Source organism: Pterocles gutturalis, unplaced genomic scaffold, assembly GCF_000699245.1.
Source record: "Pterocles gutturalis isolate BGI_N339 unplaced genomic scaffold, ASM69924v1 scaffold5453, whole genome shotgun sequence".
NCBI classification, from domain to species: Eukaryota; Metazoa; Chordata; class Aves; order Pterocliformes; family Pteroclidae; genus Pterocles; species Pterocles gutturalis.
This window is the reverse complement of record NW_010117824.1, coordinates 1-23,109: the sequence shown is the minus strand read 5'-3', so window position 1 is coordinate 23,109 and position 23,109 is coordinate 1. Positions and strand designations below refer to the sequence as shown.

The following is a 23,109-nucleotide window of genomic DNA, read 5'->3' as shown; positions in this document are numbered from 1 at the left end:
CATTCCTGTCGTTTGATGACCATTTTAGCCTCCTCTTTCATGCTGCAATATTGATTTTGAATAGCTTCATTAATGATAAGTATTGTTCAGAGGGGCACACAGTTTAGACTGGATTTTTGAAATGCTCACGTTTTAACAGCCAGCCTGGCAGGTTAAGATATGTAACATTAAAGAGGCAACTCCCTTCAACCGTACCTAAGAAAAAATCAGCATCTAAGCGATTAAACATCAGCTGGTTTTGAGCTTTCTGTTACAAAGCACAGCAAGAGACCTGACGCAGCAGTCTGCAGTGCATACAGATACAAAAATTGAACTGTAATGTTCAAATACAGATTTCACATTGTCCAGATTTGCTGAAAATCCGCAATTTTAGCCAGAGGCACTCATCCTCTCTGGTAACAAGGCCTATTTCTAGAAGTTTTTGCACAGAGGTTTTCAGTGTTTTGACTGATGTAAAGACAGGTCGAGACTGAATTCACCAGGGCAATTAATTTCCTCTGCTGTCTTTAGACACACACAAGAAGTGTTAGCAAGCCAGAAAAATTGTTCAGATAGCCTTTCCTGAGGGGCTTTTAAACAACGTGCCAGCAACGTGTCCATCTTCAAACAAAGGTGCAGCTGTCCTGCCATGGATGTGAGAGCACGTAGGAACTCAGGACTGAAGATTTCCTTGTTACTCACCCATCTGACCAGACACTCATTTGCCAAGTGACAAGGAGCCACAGCTTGTAGCCTGGAGCACCTCCTTAGGAGACTGCAAGTCCCGCAGCAGCTGGGAATACATCTGAAATTAGGAACAGGACCTTCTGAGTTAACACTTCTGCACCAGGTGCGACTGCAATCTTAGTGGGTGTTGAGTAGCCTGGTCCTGTGTGTATCATTTTGATGAGTTAAGGCCTGAGATATTTTTTCTTTTAGAGGGATTTAAACTGCAAGGAAGCTCATTCCTACAGACACCTCTCTGCAGTACTGAACAAACTCAGCTGTGCCTCAGAGACATGCAAATTTGGGGAGATTTATAAAGTCATGGTGTTTCCAGATGTCCTTCCATCTTTTAAAAAGGGGCTTCACAGCAGTTATTGTTATGTTTGTGAAATTGATCTATGGTTAGCAATATCTTACCTGTTATTAACATTAGCCTCCACACTTGGATATGTAAAGATCAAGTCTTTAGGTGGGTTTTCTTATTTTATAGTTAAACAGAACAAACTGAATTTTGCTCTCCACAAATAAGCTGATGTTATATTCATTAGCAACTGGAGAAGCTGCTTGGGTAGCTTTCCCAGTGCAGACCAGCCAGGATTAAGCTTGTAGCAGCAGTCTGGGTACCTGTAAAGCCTCACCAACCTTACGTTCGTGGACATTCAGTAAGATTTCTAGCTTTGTACAGCAGCTGGATATGGATGACATACGACCACCGCTGCACCAAGCTCCCCTGACATGCTCCAGTTTCTACAAACAGCAGTGACAGTTGCATCGCTCACGATGGATGCCAGACAGATCGGTTGAAGGACCCTGCAAGGGCGTTCAGGAGAGTGAAGCACACGTTGTCTGTTCTGCTGATGAACAATCGTTCCTGTTACCGCTGGGGTTTACCACCTGCCCTGTTTGCAGCTGCATCATCTGCTTCCATCTCCCACGCGCCATCCTCTCTCTTGCACGCAAGCGGGAGTACCCTGACAGTTTAGTCATTGTTCTCCTTCTTTGTCATGGCATAATGGAGCTGGCTGCAGTCCTCTAGTCTGTTCATAAACTGCTAGATCCGATTTATAGAAGCTGCAACTCTTCCCTGCTGAAATCTTGGAGACTGTGCACCGCAGTGCCTTTCAGCTTGGGTACAATTCCCTTTTCTTGAGTCGTATTCCATGAATGTGCCTCTGTCTTGTGTTCCTCACCAACAGCTTCTGCACAGCCCAATGCTGGATGGATCTAGTTGTTCGGTGCCTTATTGCTGATGCAATCTTTTCCTCCTATGGAAAGTGAGAATGAAATTGCCTAAATTAAGCAATTGTGGTAGCCTTGAAGCATAAAGCTTCCTTTCTGCTTTGAGCTGGTTTTGGAGTAAGACTGCCATAATTGTGTTTTTCTCCAGTGTTTACTGGCATAGGAAAGAATGCATGATTGGGAGTTTATGGTACTTACAGCTTGATATTTTTCCCATGAACTATTCAGATGAATTGCTCTTCAACTTTTAGCACCTTCTTCCCAGTTCTCTATGAGACTGGGGAGAGTCAGAACAGAGAGAAAATACTCCCTTGAGCATGGAGGTTAAAACTTGATTGTCTAAGAGGGGAGACTCTTGTCAGCCCTGGCACATGATCATCTCAGCAGGTCCAAGGTCCAGCCCTTTGGATGGTCTTTTGTCCCTTTTGGTTATCAGGGAGCACAGCTGTGAAGAAGGAAAACATGTGAGTCATGATCGGGGGGCTGCGGGAATTGCAGTTCTCCCATCCTCCAGCTGGGCCCAGCCCTTTTCTTGCTGAAATATTCAGCGTTTAATTTTGGGACGACAAAAGCTTTCAGATGCAATGCTCCACCAGCTTCTCAGATGGAATACTCTATTCTTTCATTAAAGCTGCCATCAGAGGACATTCTTCTCTTGGAAGTGAACAGTCTGACTTACAACTCTTACTGACACTGTAGCATCCTGTTGTGACTTGCTATTAAAAATGCTATAAATCACGGAGGCAGCAGTGAAGGAATGGTTGGGATTTTACTGGGCTCTTTTTCTCATGTTTGATTGTCATCTGAGCTTGAAGAAATTGTGTGATCTTTCTGGACCTTCAAATATCTGCAAAACAGCAACAGTTATCTATAGAGTGGCACGGAGAGAGCATTGCCTGCACCTCACTATGTATCACATACCTTCCTGAAGTAATTATTACACCCAGGGGAAACTCTGAAAGGGCAAATTCTGATGTTTGGGCTCTGAAACCTCATTGCCCTCCATGTAGAGAAAATCTATACAGCACTGTTTTCAAGCTGGTAGCATTTCAGGTAGTGAAACATTGACGAAATGAATTGTAGGTTTCTGTAGCTTTCCATTTTGTGCAAAGCATGCAGAGGAGACCTTTCAGGCATTACTGCAGCCTTCGTGTTTCCCATAATTTGTATAATCCCTGTATTCCCCTTGGCATCTGTGCAAGCTTCCTGTAAACTTCTTTAGAAGTTTCCTGAACAAGTCAAAAGAAGTGTCTTGCTTGACAGACAAGGCTTGAGAATTTACTCTTTGATGCTCCACATAACAATTGTTTGTACATACCAGTATCTTTTAAAGCAGCATAGTTACCTTTGAGAGAATTACCATTCTTCTTCTTCCCTCCTTTCTTCCTAATGTGTGCCCAACAGGACTTCAGCTGATCAAGACAGCAATTAGATAACCTTGCAGAGGGAACAATAAACCATTGTGGCTTTGTTTTTCCCTTAAGATAATAATCCTCACAATAATCCTGAAGCTCTGTTTCGTAGCAAAGACGCAGCAGTTAAATTCCTGAAGTATTTGAGTGGTGGTTTTTCAGCCCAAAATTCTTACTCAGCTTTGTCAAGCAGCCTGATTGCTCTAGGGAGCTTCTACACATTTTGAGGCAGAAAGACTGTGTCTCCCCAGATCATGACAAGCTAGTTCTGCTGCGTGACTGCTGTTGCAGTCTTAATTAGCTGTGGCTTTGTGCACTCTCATGTGAAGAAGACTGTTGTCTGCAGCTGTCCTGAAAGCCTTCAGCAGTTTGGAAAGAACACATTGCCTGAGATAGAATTTCTGTTGCAGGACTGGTTATTCAGAGTTTGTAAGAGCAAACTAGCTCAGCCACTTGTCAGGTTTTTCCGTGCTGTCGTCTCATTTGTACAAGAAAGAGTCCCCAGGCTGGCACATTGTTCTTGGGAAGAGCTACCATCTAGCAGCAGTAGCCGTGGACAATAGCCAGATACTCCAGGGCTGTGGTTAAACATTCCTGAGATATTTAGGGAAAGCAGCACAATTTTGTCAGAAGTTTTTGTGCTTAATTGGTATGAGCATGGTACTTTGTCCAGGTCTGTTTTATTCTATGTCCATGAAAAATCTTGTTGATCAATTCCTTAATAAAACAAAGGACATAATAAAAGATTATTGGGGAGCATTAACTCAGGCTTCAGCAATTTATCAACATGCTGCAATCAGCTGACTATCAGCATCTTGAATTCATAATCTTATCTTAAATTAACAAAGCAGAAGCTCCCAACTCTTGGCCCTGGTACCTGCTGTCAAAGTCTTCCCATGTACCATCTTGCATTGCTTATAGGTATAAAGGCAAGGGATGAGTTTTCATATGTTAATGACTGCCTTGTCAAAGTCTACCACAGGCCAGGCTTGCTGCTGTAAAACTCTTACCTTATCATGTACTCCGTGTATTAGCTCTTGCTGGCGTTGGTTTTACTTATCAACTTAGATGGGAAGCCTTGTGATAGTTTATATGTGCAATGTGATGGATGAACATTGTGCTTTTAAATCTTAATGAAAGCCCAAGGTCTTCAGATATTCAAGTTTAGTAAATTATTTAAATATATTACTGCTGGATGCATGCAGAACAGGAAAATAGATTCAAAAGGGATGGTTATTTTTTAAAAGGTTATTTATGAGTAAATCCTTTGTGTTACTTTTGTTTTCTTTAGATTTTCTCAAGCAGACCACGTATGAAGTCGAAGCATTCTTAGAAGCCATTCAGTTCTTCCGGCAGGAGAAGGGCCACTATGGGACATGGGAAATGATAACTGGCAATGAAAAAGAGGTAAAATGTACCTTCCTGATTTTTTTATTTTTTGGCTTATGACAGCTCTGAGCATAGTGAAGGTTGTAAAGCCTCTTGGGAAAAAATGTCATTTTTTGAAAAAGAAAATCTAGTAGGGAGAAATACCCAAGATTTCAAGATACTTCTTATGGATATGTAAGTGATATTTCTTTTTTAATAAGCCTCATTCTGAGTTTTTTTGCTAGAAAGTGAAAGAATGTGTGCTGTGAACTAAAGTTGTTGTGTTGTGCTGGAATGTAGGGACAGCCACATTTCCACAAAAAGCCCAATACATCTACTTTAATTCTATACCACGCCATAAATTGGTGAATTAATGCTGTGCCTAAAACAAGGCACTTGCTAATGTCTCGCTACCACGTTTGCTGCTGTTTGTAGTTTTGGTAAATTGATGAGACCAAAAGCAACACACACCAAACTCGGCACACACGGTTTGCAGGCAGCAGATGCTCACTGTCAGCTGTGTTGGGCTGTCCCCTGTTTTTCCACCTTTTCATGACAGCTGTTTTTTCAGATAAGAGAGAGTTTTTCCTTCTCTTGCTATTACCTTTGTTACTGAACACACCAGTTTCCCATTGCTTGTCCTCTGATGCCTCCAGATGCCACCATGGGAGATCAGGCTTTACGAAGAACAGAATATCAGCTAAACATAAATTCTGAAGAATCTCTTCATTTGGTTTTTCTCTGTTCTTTAGGAATGAAGATTTTAATCCTGAGCGGATAGACCTACTTCTTGTGCCAGGTTTCTTGCATAGTAGCAGTCACAGTTAAACACCAAAAATTTGTGTACTTTAGTTCTTCAGAAATTAGAGTTCTTCAGCAAAGCTCAGGGTCTGGGTCCATATTTGGGCACCTGAGTGAGCAGCTTTGGAGCACTGATGGTAGCTGAAGTAACTCTACCGATCCCTTTGGCATCACTCCAGATGTATTTTAGTGCAATTGAGACATTATTTGGGCCTTGATTTATAAATTTTTTCCAAAGCACTGAGCACTCAAGCAGCAATTATTTACTTTAGTACCAGCTGCTGGGTGTTTTGCTTGATGAAATCTGGCTTCCCTTTGGGAAAACGGAAAAAAGCCTGATGGAGACTTCACGATCCAGGGTTTTGTTTTAAGAAACTAGGTTATTCTTTTAGGAGAAGTCTACCTTGGAAATGCTGAAAAATATGGAAACTGGAGAAGACTCTATAAACAGCAGCTTTCCTATCGTGGCAGGGATTGAAGTGTCCTTCTAACATCTGATAATAAATTCCTTAATATAAGGAGTTCCATCCTTCCAGTGGAGTGAGTGAGGATTTTTCTCTTCTCCCCTCCTCCCTCAAGTTATGGAGCTATAATAGTGCTAGTTTCATTTTATGTTTCATTTTTCCTGTTGCTTGCCAAACTACTTACTCATAACCCATATACCTCAAGAGAACTGTAATCAGAGGACATCCAGACTAGTTACGCTGTTATCTTCTTAGTAATAATTCATTCTGTAAGTATAGTGTGTTCTCATGCCTGCTTTGACCAAATACAGTAATTGTTTTAGGCAAATCTCCAAGTGAAGTGAATGGTTTGGAATAAGCAAGCTACAATTTGTTGCTGTAAAAATCTCTGCAGAATGCCAATAAATATATTCCCTGACATTCATTTATAATGACAGAGTCTCTGCAGCATTAGCTCACGTGGTTCTGCCTAGGTACTGCAACATGGATGTAGTATTAGCAAGTATCCAGTCACTCGTCTGAAGACCTACTAGTTTATTTTGTGTTGTAAAAGTTATGTAGAAATAACATATTGGTAAATCAAGGATAGGTGAACAAGGGATTAAAAAATCCAAACCCTACAGTGCACCTTTAAGTACAGAAATATAAAGCCAATTCAGCATTCCTAAAAATGTTGCAGAGCGCTCAGGTTCTTCTGAATATGTTTGATCCATTGTCACGTACATTATTTGATCTGTGGTGCTCCAGTTTGGGTTTTTTGTGGGATTTCTTTAAAGTGTCTCTTTAGTTTAGGACATGCATTAGTCAATTGGATTTGACAGGTGTTTGAGTCAGCAGAGCTGAATTTGCGTTGGTGCTATGGCATAATCTGTAATTACTTTAGTTATATGAAACAGCGAAAATAGGGTATTGCATATTATAGGTGTATGAAAGGTGTATTAATAAGTAGAGTATTGTGTGCTATATTTCTGTAGGGGCTGTCTTATGCCCAGGAGGTACTCTGGTTTACACTGCGTGGCATGCAGACAGAGCCATTTCTTACTTCTGCAGCCTAAATTCCTGCCATTTCCCTATCGTGGTGTTGGTGCGTATCTAACCCTCGCTCAGGCAGCCATGATACATGAGGTTGAATGTCAGGAAGCACTGGCACTCCAAACATAGTGAAAATGTGAGGCTGAGTGGTCTTTTTGCACTCTATTGGCTCAGGCAGTGGCTGGGTACATCAGGGCAGTGATTCTTGAATGAGGAGCGTGTTGGGCTGTTGAAGCAAGGGAAAGAGGTGGTTTCAAATACACATCACTTATCAAAAACGCTGCTCAAGCCCCACTGGAGAGGAAGGAGGACTATGTACTTTGTCTGTGAGACTTTAATAAAACTGTTGAGTAAGCTAGTAATTCTTTATCCAGAGGAAATGGGAAACGTACAGAACCTTAAGATGTATTTTGCCTGCTTTTTTATAGGGTTACTATGTCTCTCTGTGATTTGCAGGATATCCACTGCACTTCAAAGCTTTCAAAATGCTGTGGACAACCTCATATGTGCTGTACAGTCGGGACAGATAAAAAGCCTTGATGAAAGGGTTATGTGCCGTTCTGTATAGCACATGCATAATACTTTGCCATTGTCGTCAGCAATTGGCAGCTGTGCATCTGTAGCTGTGGGCCAGTATGAACATACCTGGGCAAGATCTGTGAACAGAAAACAAACATGTCCAGAAATAAAAGATCCCTCCCTCCTCTGAATCATGAGGATCAGTAGTGACTGAACAAATATGGGACTGAGGTCTTTGGTTCAAAATCAAGATGCTTTAAGTAGAGAAATTCAAGAATCCAGCATATGTCCCCAGCACTGATAGATGCCTCCATAGGAAGTGTGTTCAGAGACCTGAGATCACAAAGAAATAGAAATAGGGCAGCTCCCATGATGAACTGCCTCTCCCTGCATGAGTAAGTTACCTTGGTGGCCGACAGCAAGAGGAAAGCGGAGGAGGAAGAGAGGTCTTGCAGCTTTCTCAGGTAAGAGGTAAGGTGTCCATACATAAAAATAAAAGGAGAGGAAAGCCCAGACTCTCAAAACCAGGTGTGTGCCTATAACTCTGTGTATTTATTGCCAGCTTGGTGCATCTGAGTGGGATGGGCAAGAAAGAAGTTGTAGTTCAGATCTAGGCAGAGGAGGTGCAGAGGCTGGACAGAGTGGATAATGCTGAAGAAAACTTCTGCAATGGGTGCCATGAATGAAACCAGGAATCTGTCTCACACCATTTTATTCTTTCTGTATCAGAAAAGCCAGACATTGATCCTTCTTCTGGACAAAGCTAGGTTATGCTGTCAAGAGAACCACAGAACCAGAGAGTAATGTAGTTAAAAGGGGATCTCTGGAGGTTGTTTGGCCCAGACCCCAACTCAAAGCAGAGCCAACTTTAGGGGCTTTGTGCAGTGGAGTTCTGAAGATATCCAAGGCTGGAGATTGCACGACTTGTTCCGATGACTGCCCTCATGGTAAAAAACATTTCTTATACCTGATTCCTATTTCCCTTGTTGCTACTTGTAGCCATCGCCTTCTTCCTTTCCCTGTGCATTTCCAAGAAAAGTCTGGCTCTGTCTGCCCAGCATCCTCCGTTATGTAGTTGTAGACAGCAATAAGGTCTCCCCTGAGCTTCATCATCTTCAGGCTGAGCAAACCCAGTTCCCTCCACCTCTCCTCACATGTCATGTGCTCTATCCCCTGATCATCTTGATGGCCTCTGCTGGACTAACTCCAGTGTGTTAAGATTTGTCCTGTACTGGGGAGATCAAAACTGGACACCACAACCAGTTGCGGTCTGACAAGTGCTGAATAGAGGGGAACGTTCTCCTCCCTCAACCTGCTGTTGTCCTTTGCTGCGAGGGCACCCTGCAGACCCATGTTGAATGTTTTGTCCATCAGGATGCCCAAGGCCTTCTCTGAAAAACTGCTTTCCAGACAGTTGTTGCCAGACTGTACTGGTGCATGGGATTGTTCCATCCCAGATGTTGGACTACGCATTTGCTTTTACTGAACTTCATGGGGTTTTTGTCCACCCATTTCTTCAGCCCATCTAGGTCTCTTTGAATAGCAGCCTTGCTTGCCAGTGTATTGACCACTCCTCAAAACTGGTATCATCTGTATTCCCAGTCTGATGTCTTTTCTTTCTAATTGGAACCATCTGCCAGACTGAACTGCCAGTTAGACGCTGGGATCAGAGAGGGTTATGTGTCTGTTCTACAACCACTGAACCCTGTTTCAAAGTTAAAACATTCTTGAGGGAGAAAAGTACTCCATGTCAATTTAGAAAAATACAGCAGTGATAGACTGACAGTATACTTACTGTCAGTAATAAAAACATGGGGCAATGATACCTTTTCCACAGTTTCCGTTCATTCCATCACACACACTCGATGTGTAGAAGTCCCTTTGGCACTTTTCTTCCCCCTGCCTTTCTGCTGTGCTGTACTTTGTCCCAGAATATCTTCCTAGGATATATGTTTTTAATATTTTTTTGTTCAAGAATCTAGAGGTGTTGGGAGGAGAATTTAATGTGTATGAATTCTACAATGTGAAAGTTTTACTGGCTTTAGACCGCTATAGTTGTTTTTTACTGACAAAAAATAATTGCTTGAAAAGTTTTTCACAAATTCCAGCAGCTATTTATTTTATCCTTTTTGCCTCAGGATTAGGCTGGAGCTATTGAGTCTTTGGGATCATGTTACGTATTTTTTGAAAAAAAATCAGATAGAAGAGAATTATTTGATTCACAGATTAGCCACATTTCTGGGTTCCATTTCTGTCCTATATCTTGTTTTTCCTGGGATCTCCTTATTTTCTTGTTTGAATTGGGAAGTTGGTGCTCACCTGAAAAGGTGCTGGAGATTCATATTGGTACAGTCATATCTTCCTTTTCTTGGACAATTATATTCTTATGAGAAGCATTCTTTGATGACTCTTTAGAACAATTTCTCTTCGATGATAACCTCTCTGGGAGAGCATGAGTGTCCCAGAACAAGGTCAGTGTGGGGAAGCAGCAGTCAGCAAACCAACTTTTTAAATGTTTATGATCTGGTTGCTCAGTTGATATCAATCATTTTATCTCCATTGATTTGCACATGGCAATTTCATAATAGCATGCAGTAAATTTTAACAGGCATCTCAGTTCAGCATCTTAGTTAATCTGTTATCAATTGTTGCATGGTCTCTCTAAGCCTTTCAGTTCAAAATGCTTCAGATGAAATGCATGGAGCTTCCCTCAGGCATACTTCATATTTTAAATCCAGCCCTCCTGGCAACCTGGGATAGCTAAGCTGTTCTACATTTGATGTTGCCTGTGTTTGCACATCATTCCATGATGCAAGTGCTCAGTTTTCAGATGAAGAACAGTGTGTGAACATGTAATTTTAATCTTCTGACTGTATAGATCCTGAGCAACCTCGTGATGGAGGAACTCCTGCCTAACCTTCAGACGATGATCCTGCCTAAAATGAAAGGAAAGAGGAATGATAGGAAGCGGGCCTGGTTTGGTGTAAGTACTGGTATTTGCAGAGTAGTTTTTTCTCCTGGCACTTGTCTGTGTGTGCTGATTCTCATCTATGCTTCTTAATTTAATTTGGGTTTAGATCGTAGAAGAAACTTACGGCTTAGTCCAGCAGCAAGTGTCAGAAGGATTAAGTACCTTGAAAGAAGAATGCAGAGATTTTGCAAAAACTCTTGAAGGAACCATTCGCTCGGACATGGATCAGATTCTGAACTGCAAGAACTTCTTAGCTGGAAAAATCAAAGGTTAGTGGAGGAACAGCTGTGTTTTGGAGCAATTGTTTTAATGTTTCCCATTGTGTTGCTCAAATTACCAGATGTCATTGTTTTGAAATCCTCACGTGTTTTGAAAAATCCAACTGGAGACACTAATTTTCAGAAAACAAATGCTTTGAGCCTCTGCTGCCTTTGACAGGAACCTGTGGCTGCTGTGGCTGAAAATACCAGGTCTTGTCAAGTTGGATTTAGAGCTGACAGGTTTTGAGTATCCTGATTAGAGATGCTCATTCTGCTTTCATTTTCACTTGGACAACCTTTTGTAATGAAGATACAGGTCACAGGAGAATAATTGGAAAAATAGTGGTTTTGACCTTATGTCTAGGAATGTGCCACAAAAACTGTTTCTGGTTATGTGACAAATTCATAGGCTACCAAAGAATACTTGAACCAGAGGGCTTCTTAGGTGTTTTTAAACTAATGTGAAGTAATTATAATTTTGCTACGAATATAAAAATAAGTGTAAAAAGCAGGCAAAACATTAGTTGATGTTGCTTAAACTAGCAAAAAAATAAATAAATAGCTGGTAATTGAGGAGCTGTTTTGATAACACTCAGGATGTTCTGTTGATATTCTCACATACCAGATTAGGATGCTTTCAGTGAACCGTAGAGTAGTACCAAGTTGGGATAACTCTCTTACAGAGTCACTGTGGCCGCGCTCTGCAAGCCTCCCAGTGTGTATGAGTATGGACAGCTGCCCTTTCCTCTGCTCTCACAATGCCCCCAAGCTGCTAGCATTTGGTTAGGTGGGGCATGGGAAACGATGTTTCCCTGTCACTGACAAAACTAGAAACTCTCCTTTCAACACCCTCATCATCTTTGTGGAGGTGTGACTCCAGGGAAAAATACAGAGGCGTTTACTGAATTGTAAAGGAGATAGTTCAGATTACTTTTTTCATTGTGTCTCTGAGAAGCCTAAATGCAACCGTTATATTGTCTGGCACTCCAGCCACTGTTTCTGAGCCTGCCCAGAAGTGCTGCACAGAAAACATCCTGCCATTTCTCACGTCCATATTGGAGGAGCTCATGGGTCCAGTGAGCTCTGGATTCACTGAAGTCCGCTCACTTTTTGATAAAGAAGTTAATGAAATCATCCAGGACTTCCAGAAGACAAATGATATCACGAAGCTGAAGGAGGTAAGACAAAAATATATCTGGAGCCTTTTACATTAGCACAAAGACAAGCAGTATTTGCTTTCCCAGGCGGTAGTATGTTAGCAGTTGGTTTTGTCTTTTAGAAAGTCTTGTGGTATTTCTGCAACTAGAGCATAGATAACAGAATTTGTTTTAGGGCCACTGTTACATTCTCCATTAAAAAATTTCTTCTGGTTGCTTTCTCTCTAAACCTGTTCTTCCTCCACCGGAATGCAGAATGTGGATCAGCTTATGAACCTGCCATTCAACTCTGTGAAAATGGAGCCCTGCTATCTGAAAGTGAACCTCCTCCAGGAGCTCCTTCAAGACCTCAAGAGTCGCTTCAAGGTCTATCACATTGATTTTGTGATTCAGAGGACACAGAACTTCATGCAAGAGGTACTGTAAGATCCAGTTTTTCCTCCTGGGAGAACAGGTTAGGTTTGTCTTTCTAATCTGCTTCACAGTAATCTTGATAAAAAGCTGCGCAAAAGTCCTAGAATATCTCTGAAAGTACAGGTAACAAAATGTAAGAAAATCACAGGTAGATGTGGTTTCACGTTTATATTTTGTGAGGTTGCATGCATATGAAACTTTCAGTAAGGCACAACAATTTTGGATGGCTCATCTCTTCCCGTGAACCTTGACATTCTGAATGCTCAGTGTCTCAGCACCTGAGAAAGTTTTGCTTGTACCAGTGGGGTGGTGAAAATCTACCTGATTTCCATTCTCAAGGGTTGATTTTTCAGGAATGATCTTAAATATCTTTTACCAAAATGGAACATCTCCTCCTTGGTAGTTTATTTTCTCATTAATATAAAGTAAGGCAGTTGGTGTTAGAAACTCGCAATTACTTGGACACAGATGATGTCCGGATGTAGCTGCATGTAGGTGGTTTAATCAGCTTCACTTCTTATGGGAATGGTTGAAGTGACTGCATCATTTCAGATGAAAAATGAACACCACCTCTTTTTCCCCTCTAGAGTGTATTGGTATAGGCTATAATTTTGCTTTGCTTTTATTTCTTCTGGATGCCTGTCCAGAAATCTTTTAGGAACTGGCCAGTACACTTCTTTCGATTGCCAGATCACAAGGCAGATTTGACCTTGTAGCTCTATGTTGAATCCTGTGATTTGAATCCATAGTTGAGAAACTAAATAATCCAGTTGGTACCCTTGTGAAATGGAGCTGGTCCAGTTCTGTGAAGTGGGAGTTATGAATATGGAAAGCGAGTCTCTAGCACAGTGCTGGGATAGGGTTTTCCTAAAAGCAATTTCTTCTAAGTACAGCCATGGTCAGCAGCCAAAGAATTATTCAGAAATAAAACACTGATTTCATGTCTGGGTCTTTCAGGGGGGACCATTCCAAAATGCTGCCAAATAAAATGGCTTTCAGTAAGTGAAGGCCACGAGTCAAGACAGAGAACTAGACAGAAAATATATCCCATAGAAACCAAGTGGGTTTTTTTCCTGAACAGAACTTGAGTCAAAATTCACAATAAATAAGTTATTAGAGCACAAGTTGTTCTAAAAATGCTGTTATTGCTTCTCTCCGTTTAAAAGGCTGTTATTTTTCTCATAAAAAATAGTAAGTGGCGTCACTTTGTGTCCATGGACATGTACTTTATTAACCAGTAAGGTCAGACATGTCTTTGTATGCATGGTCTTAACATAAAAGAAGCATTTGGCTTAAATTTAAGTCGGGTAGAGGCTGGAGCGGGATTCCTTGGCTTGGGAGCTTGGCATCCTCTAGTGGCCAGTTTTAGGAAATTTGGGAGCACGGTGCTCAACTGGCATACATAAAGCAGCTGTAGTGACTTCACCAGAACTACACCAATTTATGATTTGCTTCAAAGAAAAATTGAAATAAAAAGTGAGTAGTTCATATTTTAATTACCCTTACGCTTCACTCTACACCGACACTGTCTTTTTTCTTATGTCCAAGGTCTTGCAGTGCATGAACCTTTACTATCCAGCCTTCTGATGCACACACAAATTGAATAAACCTCCATCTTCTCCATTTCCACTTATCAATACAGTCTGTATAGTTCAACCTATGTTATATGCAGAGTCAGTTATAAAAATCAGCTTTAAACATTTGTCACTGCCTATTTTCATTCATGAAAATATTACTAGCCGATGAGGAATCAAAAGCATGTTTTAACCGTATGTTAACATATTCATTTACAAACTACAAGAAGTCCTGTTGGATCGGGGATGTTCCTGTGTGATGCAAAGGCAGACCTGGCCGTATGGACAGCCTCCCTGGATGTCCCTGTACTTCTTCAATAAGAACATAGTAAAACTGGAATGGAAACACTTAGCCTGATGTAATTCTGTGAGAAATTATTGCACTCTGTGTGATTTTTGCTCATAATCATTTGTATTCTAAGGAGAGCTACTAATTAATTACTTTTAGAAAAATTATCTGTACTATTAATGATTAAGACCTTAGAATCTGGTAGGAGTCAATGGGAGTCTTCTTATTAGGGATAATGAGTTTTGTCTCTGGCTTTTATATGTAGATGATTGATTCTAGTTTTTGTCTTTGTCCCCATCAGTTTGGATGGTGACATGACATTAAAGCTATACAAGAAAGCTATGATAGCATAATAATTAAGCAAGGCTTAACTTGCTTTATTTATTGCAACATTTCTGTGCATGTTAGCCTTCAGAGAACTGAAATACAGCAGAAAAATTTTGGGCAATATAAATGAATCTACTCCGAGTAAATTTCCAGATATAACTGTTTAGTTACCTTAGCAGACTTCCTATTATTGACCTGCCTGTAAACTCAAGATGTAAGTTGAGGTAGTTTCATTTTCTGATACTCTTGCATTAGATAATCTTCTTTTTGGTTTCCCATTCCAAATCTGAGTGTTGCAGTCTAAACTAAACCAGGCTTTTCTTCACCTTCCACAATCATTTAAAGTACTTGAAATATTTATTGATTTTAGGCCCGTTGTTCTTTCTCAGTTTCACTGTCTCAGAAATACCGTCTAAGTTAATGGTTACCTTTTTCATGCTTCTTTATGTGTGTAGGAATTTTATGTTACTGGTCTTTAACAGATGTTTTAATTATTACTTTTAGCTGATGGAAAACGCAGTTTATACTTTTGAGCAGTTGTTCTCTCCAAGTCGCCAGGCAGACTCGGCAAAAGTTGCAACAACCATTGAAAAAGTCAAGCTGAGAGTACTGAAGGTAAATGCAATGTAGCACCATTTGCACAGGAAGACCTTGGGTTCTGCCTTTTCGGAAAGTGAGAATATATTTTATGTGAATTTATCTCAGTATTTGAAAGAAGGTATCTCTTACCATCCAGGCAGAAATATTGATTTGGTGACAGTAAAGCTGTACATTTGGAGGGGGGTAAAATCTAGTTCTGGGCAGACAGCTGTAAAAATATTTATGTGTGCAGGGCTTTTCATTGCACTTAAATCAGCTGGAGATGATGATGTGGATCTGAGTAAATAATTTTATATTAGCTTTATAATTAGCCTGCCACTACAGTTTGTTATTTCTGAAGAGGCAGCACTGAAATACCTGAAGAGAGCAATCAGGGGGACACTTCTAGCCTAGGCAGAAGAAAATGTTTTCCATAAAACCAGATTTTAGGGAATTTTTGTAAAAGCTGGAATAGCCTGCATGGGATTTCAAACCCCTGAGTGCGCCTGTGATGTGGTATCCTTTGGGATTCACCCCTCACCATTTACAGGATAACAAGATCCATCTCCTCTTATGAGTGATTAATAACTGCAAACATGTTTGGGCTTGTTTCTCTTTTTGTCTGTTTTGACAGCAATATGATTATGACAGCAGCACTATCCGGAAGAAGATATTTCAAGAAGCATTGGTACAGATTACTTTGCCTACAATGCAAAAGACACTGGCTTCAACGTGCAAACCAGTAGGTTTCTGTGATTTTAAAAAAACCCGCAATAATAAAAGGCAGGGAAGGATTAACACCTTGGCAGTAAACCCTCAACTCTGTGAAGTTGTTTTCTCTTGGGGGGTCATCCAGATTGGCTGCCTGCTCAGCCAAGTGATGCTTCGATTTGCTGGTTCATGGACTGGGTAGATAAGGAGGATTTCAGGAAACAAGGAAACTGTATATCCAGCTTGCTTTCTCAAAGATAGTTGCAGACCTGTGCCCATCCCCGTTTCATTTCTTCCCTAGAGATCTGAAGTCCCCTCAAACTGGACTCCTCTTAACAGTTAGGATTGTAGATTATGAGCTTGTCCTTGTTTTCAGCAGCCCCGCTGCAGGCTGAAATGCACTCCGTGGTAGAGGGCACTTTCCCCTTCAGCAGCACCCCGAGGCAGGGCTGTGACTGTAGGCAGCCTCTGCTGACGACCTCCTTCAAAGCCAAGTGGAGCAGCAAGCAGACAGGCCCTGCACTTGCTTTCAGTGATTTCAAGAAGTAATTGCATCAACAATCAGGAAACAAACATACAGAGATGATCTCTGTTGCTGTAATCATATGGGTAGGTTAGTACTCAGCAAATGTGGCTACCAGAGTTTCGTGGAGATGTTATCAGTGTGGCTACGTCAGGGGCCAGTTGGAATGCTGTTCACCTTGGCTCAAAATAAATAGTCTTTACCCTTCTTGAAGCCCATGCATATTTTCCTGCATTTTCACTGGGCCTGCTGAAAGATGACTGCCTCAAGCCATCCCAGCCTCTCTGCCCTTTTGTTCCCCTGGATGTTCAGCAGTCCCCGGAGGCTGTAACTTCGCACCCATGGTGTGCTGCTCTTGTTGAGCCTCTCCAGCCTGTGTCAGTTTCGAAAACAAGTTTAAAACAACTTTTGACAAGTTACGCACCTGAGTCTTTGAGTATGGATTGTTAAAAGTTACAACTTTCAAAAAACCATTTAAAATCACCCTTTTCTGTATGTCATTCTACTTTCTTTACTATTCCAATAGTAACAGTCTCTGTAGAGTGTCAGCAGTGCCTTCAAGACATGATGTCTCTGCATAGGGGCAAGCACTGCATCACCTTGAATAAATAGAGAGTGGAGTCCCATATCGTGTCTCTGCCATACAGGACGGAGGAAGTAATGGTGGTGCAAACTTCCCACAAGCCCTTTCTGTTTAATTTCCTACAAGCAGTTTGTGTTTGTACCTCTGCAGAAATGAGCAGCCAGCTCTAGAAGCAAATGTGTGGCACACTTGACATGCCCAGCCAAGTCTTGACCTTCTACTTGAAAACCACCAGATATTTGTCTGTAGGCACTTTGTCTAGAAGCAAGCAGAGGTCACTTAATTACTTTTTATAGACGACCAAGCAAGTGCCTAGTGATAATGACTGAATTATTGTCTAGACAGACTGTTGCATATGAATCAGTAAGCTGAAAATGTTACACACCTGTTAGGAAAACAAAACCAAACCCTGTATCTCCCATGGTCACCGTGGGTTTGCCTCCTTGGACAAACAGTGAATGAGGCATTTCCTCACCAGCTATTTATTGCAGAATTGTTAATTATAGTGTAGATGGCAATGAGCTACTGTGCTTTTGAATGTAATTGTAGTGCAAGAATACTCTTTGATAAGTGCCAGCAAGGAGCATTGCAAGATGTGCTCGATGGCTTCTCCAAGGTGAAGTTAGACTCTCAAAATCTCTCAATTTTATTTACCTGTTCCTTTCTTCTCTGCAGGAGCTGCAGAAATACGAGCAGTTCATTTTTGCTGATTACACTAGTGTGATCCAAGTAGAGAATGTGTATGAAGAGATTTTATATCAGATGCTGCTTGAAGAGACCCTGAAAGGTGAGAATATTCTTGAGGTGACTGTAGTAACATTTCAGCTATTCACCTGTGAGCTCTTGCTTCAGAGCTTGCCAGAGTCCTAATCCGGCTGTTGCAGACCCACTTTCGCGAAGACTGGTGGTTACAGTGCTACAATGTTTTAATTCAGCTCACTGAAGATGAGGGGCAAGCCCTAGAACCTGAATTATGGGGCAGTTTTACTAAACCTGGGAAACTCAAATTGATAGCTTGGCACAAGCCTATTTCTAACAAAATGTAATTCTGCCGACTTCATTTTATCTTGATTCCCCGGGCCAAGAAGTGAAATGAGGCTCTTACTTGCAAAGACTTGGTGATATCTAATGGCAGCAAAAATGAATTTCCCCCAATGAAATGTACTGCATCGCTGATGCCAGTGCAGTGCTCCCTGCAGATCTTTCTGCTTTTGTGTCAGTAAATTAAACCATTCTTGATGGCATAGAGATACATAAAATATTTGTATCTCTCTGATCTGTCTGTCTGTACCCTAGATAAAAGACAAGCTTCTCTATTGCACAATAAGTTTTAATAGACTCTCTTTGGCACTCCCGTTCAAAAATATCAGTATACTGATTAATGTAATGAGCACACTTTTATTCATATTTTCAGTATAAATACTTCTGCATTGAAACATTACCTTTGTGCATTGTGGGTCCTCTGGTAGTTTTCTATTGCAGCAATGCTTTGGTTGATATTGAAGTGCTGTTATTCAGAACAGATAAAATCCCCTCCCCCAAGAAATGTAAATGAAAAAAGCAAGTTGAAAATGAATATAAAATATCTGTACTATCAAAATGTATGACATTAGAAACTCAGGAAAGTGGTGTACCTTCTTCAGTGTACCTCTGTCAGTCTTTCCAAAACAGTTTGATCTTTCTGTTTTATTTAGTGATAAAAGAAGCTGCCATTATGAAGAAGCACAACCTCTTTGAAGATAACTTGAATTTGCCCTGTGAAAGCGTGTCCAGCTTAACGGACCTGAAGACCCCTTCAGGATCAGCACAAACCACTCCTGCGAAGAAGCCTTCTGCCACCCGAGCCGAGATGTCAGACACTGAAACTCAAAGTGACGAAACGCTCATTGTAACGGAAAAAATTTCTTGGGAGAAGGACGCTGATGATAGAAAGTCATCAGACAAAGAGGCAGGCACTTCTGTGGATCCAGCTGTCAATCAGGCAAGCAAAAGTGGAGAAGTGTTCATTGCAGACATTGGTGAAAAACAAGAGTCCCTTCCAGCTATGCTTACAAAACAAGAAGTGGCAGAAGAAAAAAGCACTTTGGAGAATGAAGATACAGTGAAAGCTGAGTGTGTAGTGAACACTGAGAAAGAGCTAAAGACACAACTAGAAGCTGTAGATGAAAAAGTAGCTCCTGGGACTGAAACTGCAGTGAAAGGTTTTGGAGCCAGCCCTAAAAAAGAACTTAAGGTACATGAAGGAGCAGTGGAAGAAAAGGTAACTCCTGAGAATCAAACGGCAATGGATGCTGCATTTGTTGGTGGCACTGAAAAAGAAAGCAAAGCACAGGAAGAAGTTGCTGAGATAAAGCTGAGTTCCTCACATGATAATGTAGCAGAAGCAGAGAATTTAGGGAATGCTGAAAAAAAAATCAAGGTAGAAGAATTATCTCAGAATGAAAGTGCAGTAGGAACGGGGTTTGAAGAGGGTAGTAAAAAAGAAAGCAATGACCAAGGAGTGAGTACTGAAACAAGGGTTATTTCCCAGGATGAAAACACAGGGAAAGAAGGGTATGGTGATAATCTTGAAAAGGAAGGCAAGTCAGAAGAAAAGAGCTGCAAGTCCCCTGATGATGTGAATGAGATAAGGAATTTGCTGATGGTAACGGTTGAGATACCAGCAGAAACTCCAGCTGAGAATGTAAGGGAGATTTGTGAAGGTGAGATATTAAAGTTGCAGGAGCACAATAAAGGGAACAATGAGATGAGCAAAATGGCTGCGTCAGAAATTCAAGTGAGCCAGATGATAACAAATAAAGATGCAGCAGAATGCGCAGAGTTCCAGGAGGACCGACCATCTTCATCTAGTTTGGGGACAGATGGTACGAATTTAACAAATGTGTCCGAGGGGGCCCGCAATACGGCACAAGCAGAATGGCTGGTGGAAAGCTTGGATACGCCTCAGGAGGCAAAGGCAGAGGTGGATATGAAGCAAAGCGTTTGGTACACAGGTGCAGGAAGCTGCGAAAATGATAGATTGGAGCCAGAGGAACACACTGAAAATGTGTCTGAAGACAAAAGATTAGATGGGAAGGAGGGGGGAGGAGGGAATAGCCATGCTGTCCCAGTGGAGGTAGGGACAGAGAGCTTTTTTCATATTTCTGCTCAAAATACAGACATAACGCAAGTGCCCATTTTGGATACAGAAAACCCAAGAACAGGACTGCTAGATATGTCAGTTGCTCTGGTGCCGGAGCAGGGTGAGGTTAGCACTGTAGGGGTCACAGGAGATGCTGGTGAGGGTGAAGGGAAGCCAGAAGGTGAATCATCTTCACACAGAGAAATAAAAACCACAGAAGTAAAAGATATTTTCGCAGAAGAAAGCAGAGAAAATAGTTACGCACAGCAAAACTCTGAAGAGTAAGAAGTGTTTTTCAACCCAGCCCTGCAGCATTTATTTACTCCAGTAATCCCTGTTTAATTGTGAATACTTATTTGGGTCAGCTCTAGAGGAAATGGGCTTTGTTGTGGTATTACCAGCTCTTGCAGGTTTCACGCAGATCCCTTCCTGAGTGACAGGTAATAGGTTTCTTTTTGGTCAAAGCCCTCAGTGTTTAAAACCAAGTTACTGTTGGGGCACCCCATCTTTCACGTAAAATTTGCTACCTTTTATAGTCATAGAAAAAGTCTGAAAATGTGACCACTGAATGCTTCAAAAGCAACTCACCCCCAACTGTAAAGTTATTTTAACAACTTAACTGTTCATAGGTGTTTTAGCAAGGGAGTTGCTTGTGATTTTTAAATGCATGGGTTTGACAAGTACTGCTATGATTCTTAGGTGGTTGGTACATACATTGCTATTTGAGGATGCTTTTAGAATTTGCATGCAGTATATGGGAAATAAACAAAACTTTTTGTAGTTAAATAGAACCAAGTAGTTAATTTAGTAGTAGGTTGCTCAAAAGCCACACTCTATGCAAACTCTGCAAACTGATTACTTAATTATTTTTAAGTTTTGACAGATATTAAAGACAAGCAACTGTTCTGATTTTTTTTTCTCTTATAGCTATATTTAAAATGGGAAAAATATGGGAGCAGGTTTCTCAGTCCCACTCTGCACTTCTGGGTTATTTAGCCTTCCAGAGCACTTTATGGCTATTTTATTTTGGTTTATTTTATGGAAGGGAAAGATGAGAATGTTTACAATAACTATAACCATTAGGCAGCATCTTTCTGTTAAACTTCCCACCATAAAATGTATTCACTTACAGCTATCGAATACAGAATATTAAAAGTCCTGCCATTCCCATTCTTACTGACTTAAGTTAGAGTTACCCAGTTCTGTAGGTGCATAAACTATATCATAAATTGCAGTCATTGTGAAATATCATAATCATTGCATATCATTTCTAATACAGATGTTAACTGAAGCAAAAAGGAGCCAATGGCGATTCACATGTCTGTAGATTTTGGAGGGCAGAATCACATTTCAAAAGCAGTTATTAAAATGAGACCTATTGTTTTCATAGCTGGCATATTATCATCTGTCTCAAATCATGATCTATGAACAAAGTTGCTTATATGCATTCTTTGCATGCACAATTTACAGACTGTGCACAGAAAAGCTTGGAAATGGAAAATATTGTTTTAATAAATTAGGATTTAAAGATCAAGACCTCACTTTAGAGGTCAGTTAAAGGCACCTTAAAATTGGACCTGGTGTTTCAGACTATTTCTTAATAAATGTAGTACAGTAAAGGACAGCAAAGATTAATGATAAATAAAGTACTGCAGGATTTATGCCCATAAAGACATGGGAAGAAATAACAGAGCATAATACTTGTTGGCATTTAACTTTAACAAACAGTGTAAAGTCTATTATTTAATGCTGTCAAAATAGGCTATAATACTAACAGAGACTTGACACTAGAGGAACAGGCAAATATTACTGCGTAAATAAGGAACGTTGTTGAGTAACTGGACCCACCGCAACGTCAATATTGTAAAATAAATGCAACTCCTATTTATTCCAGAAGCTCTGCTGTGATATACAAATGTTAAGGTCACAGAGATTTTCCTTGCAAAAGTACTTTTGACTCGTTTGCTCCTTATATTTAATGCAAAAATACTAATTTGTAAACACACAAACCACTGTCAGCCTTTTTTTTTTTACAAATTATTAGTTATTTCACTGTCAGCAACTTTCTTTTTTATTTACAATCATTAGTTATTTCTAATTGGTACCGAATGTTAAGTGACTTCAAATTTATAACGTGCTTTACAGCTGAGCAGCAGCATCTCTTTTAGCCATGCTAAAATTAGGGGACGCGGTGTTTTCCAGTACAGGGTTTTTGTATGAAAGGACTAGCATGACAGCGATGGGTACTCGCTGCGAAGAAGGCTGCAGTTTCCTACAAATGCCGTTTATGGCTAATATGAATTAGATACATCTGTACTGAAAGTATTTAGCGTAAACATTCCCATCATAGCAATTTCTTAGTTATTTCTATGGCAGGCTTAGATCTGAGTAATATTTCCTGTGACATTAAAGGACTGAGCTGTTGAATGCAGGTGCTCGGCATATTTGCTTTTCAGAAGTAGGATGGGGAAAAAATGGGAGGATTTAGCCTGTACATCGCCTTGTTCTGCAATTTAAGTTGAGGTTCTGTGAGGAACCTAGGGTTAGGGGATGGCTAGGGGATTGATTTTTTGCCTTTGTGGACGTTTTCTGTACACTCAGATGTTTGCAAATGGACAGAGTCTCGTATTTTTCTTGTCTTGAACCAGGCTGGGGTAGAGGTGACAGCAGAGGTCAGCGATCTGCAGGGTTACATTGGACCACTGATCAAAGATAATAATAATAATCCACCCATTCAGTAATTTTCGTTGATTTCTTGGAATATCCTGTGCTTACCTGAAATGAATTATTTCCCTTGTAAACCGGGAACAATGATAAACGGCCTTTCCCCGCCCGGAGGGTGGAGGGCCGGGAGCACCGCAGTGCCTTCAGGGGAGGGCCGGGGGCTGTTCCTGCTGGTTTTACTTCATGGAGTTGCCAGTTGTCAAGGACAGGATATGAAACACATTGTATCTTGCTTATAACTTTGTAAAAACGCTTGTCATGAAAATAAAAGCAGCTCTTCCCTTCCATCGCTGGGAGGCTGGTTTTGTGTGCGTGGGAGATAATTTAATTGGGGAT

The 23,109-nt window shown here is 40.8% G+C and overlaps 1 protein-coding gene across 1 annotated transcript in view; it reads left to right on the top strand.

Moving 5' to 3' along the window:
* The window catches only part of LOC104463565 (protein Niban-like), a gene marked incomplete at both ends in the record, with an annotated part of 34,494 nt that extends 14,581 nt beyond the window's left edge, over positions 1–19,913 (top strand). The window contains 9 exons of the mRNA XM_010075944.1: positions 4,648–4,763; positions 10,419–10,523; positions 10,618–10,780; positions 11,762–11,949; positions 12,184–12,345; positions 15,037–15,147; positions 15,746–15,853; positions 17,604–17,715; positions 18,623–19,913. Of these exons, the coding sequence (XP_010074246.1) occupies positions 4,648–4,763; positions 10,419–10,523; positions 10,618–10,780; positions 11,762–11,949; positions 12,184–12,345; positions 15,037–15,147; positions 15,746–15,853; positions 17,604–17,715; positions 18,623–19,913 (2,356 nt within the window). The remainder of the gene's footprint in view (positions 1–4,647; positions 4,764–10,418; positions 10,524–10,617; positions 10,781–11,761; positions 11,950–12,183; positions 12,346–15,036; positions 15,148–15,745; positions 15,854–17,603; positions 17,716–18,622) is intronic.
* Positions 19,914–23,109: the final 3,196 nt, after the last annotated feature.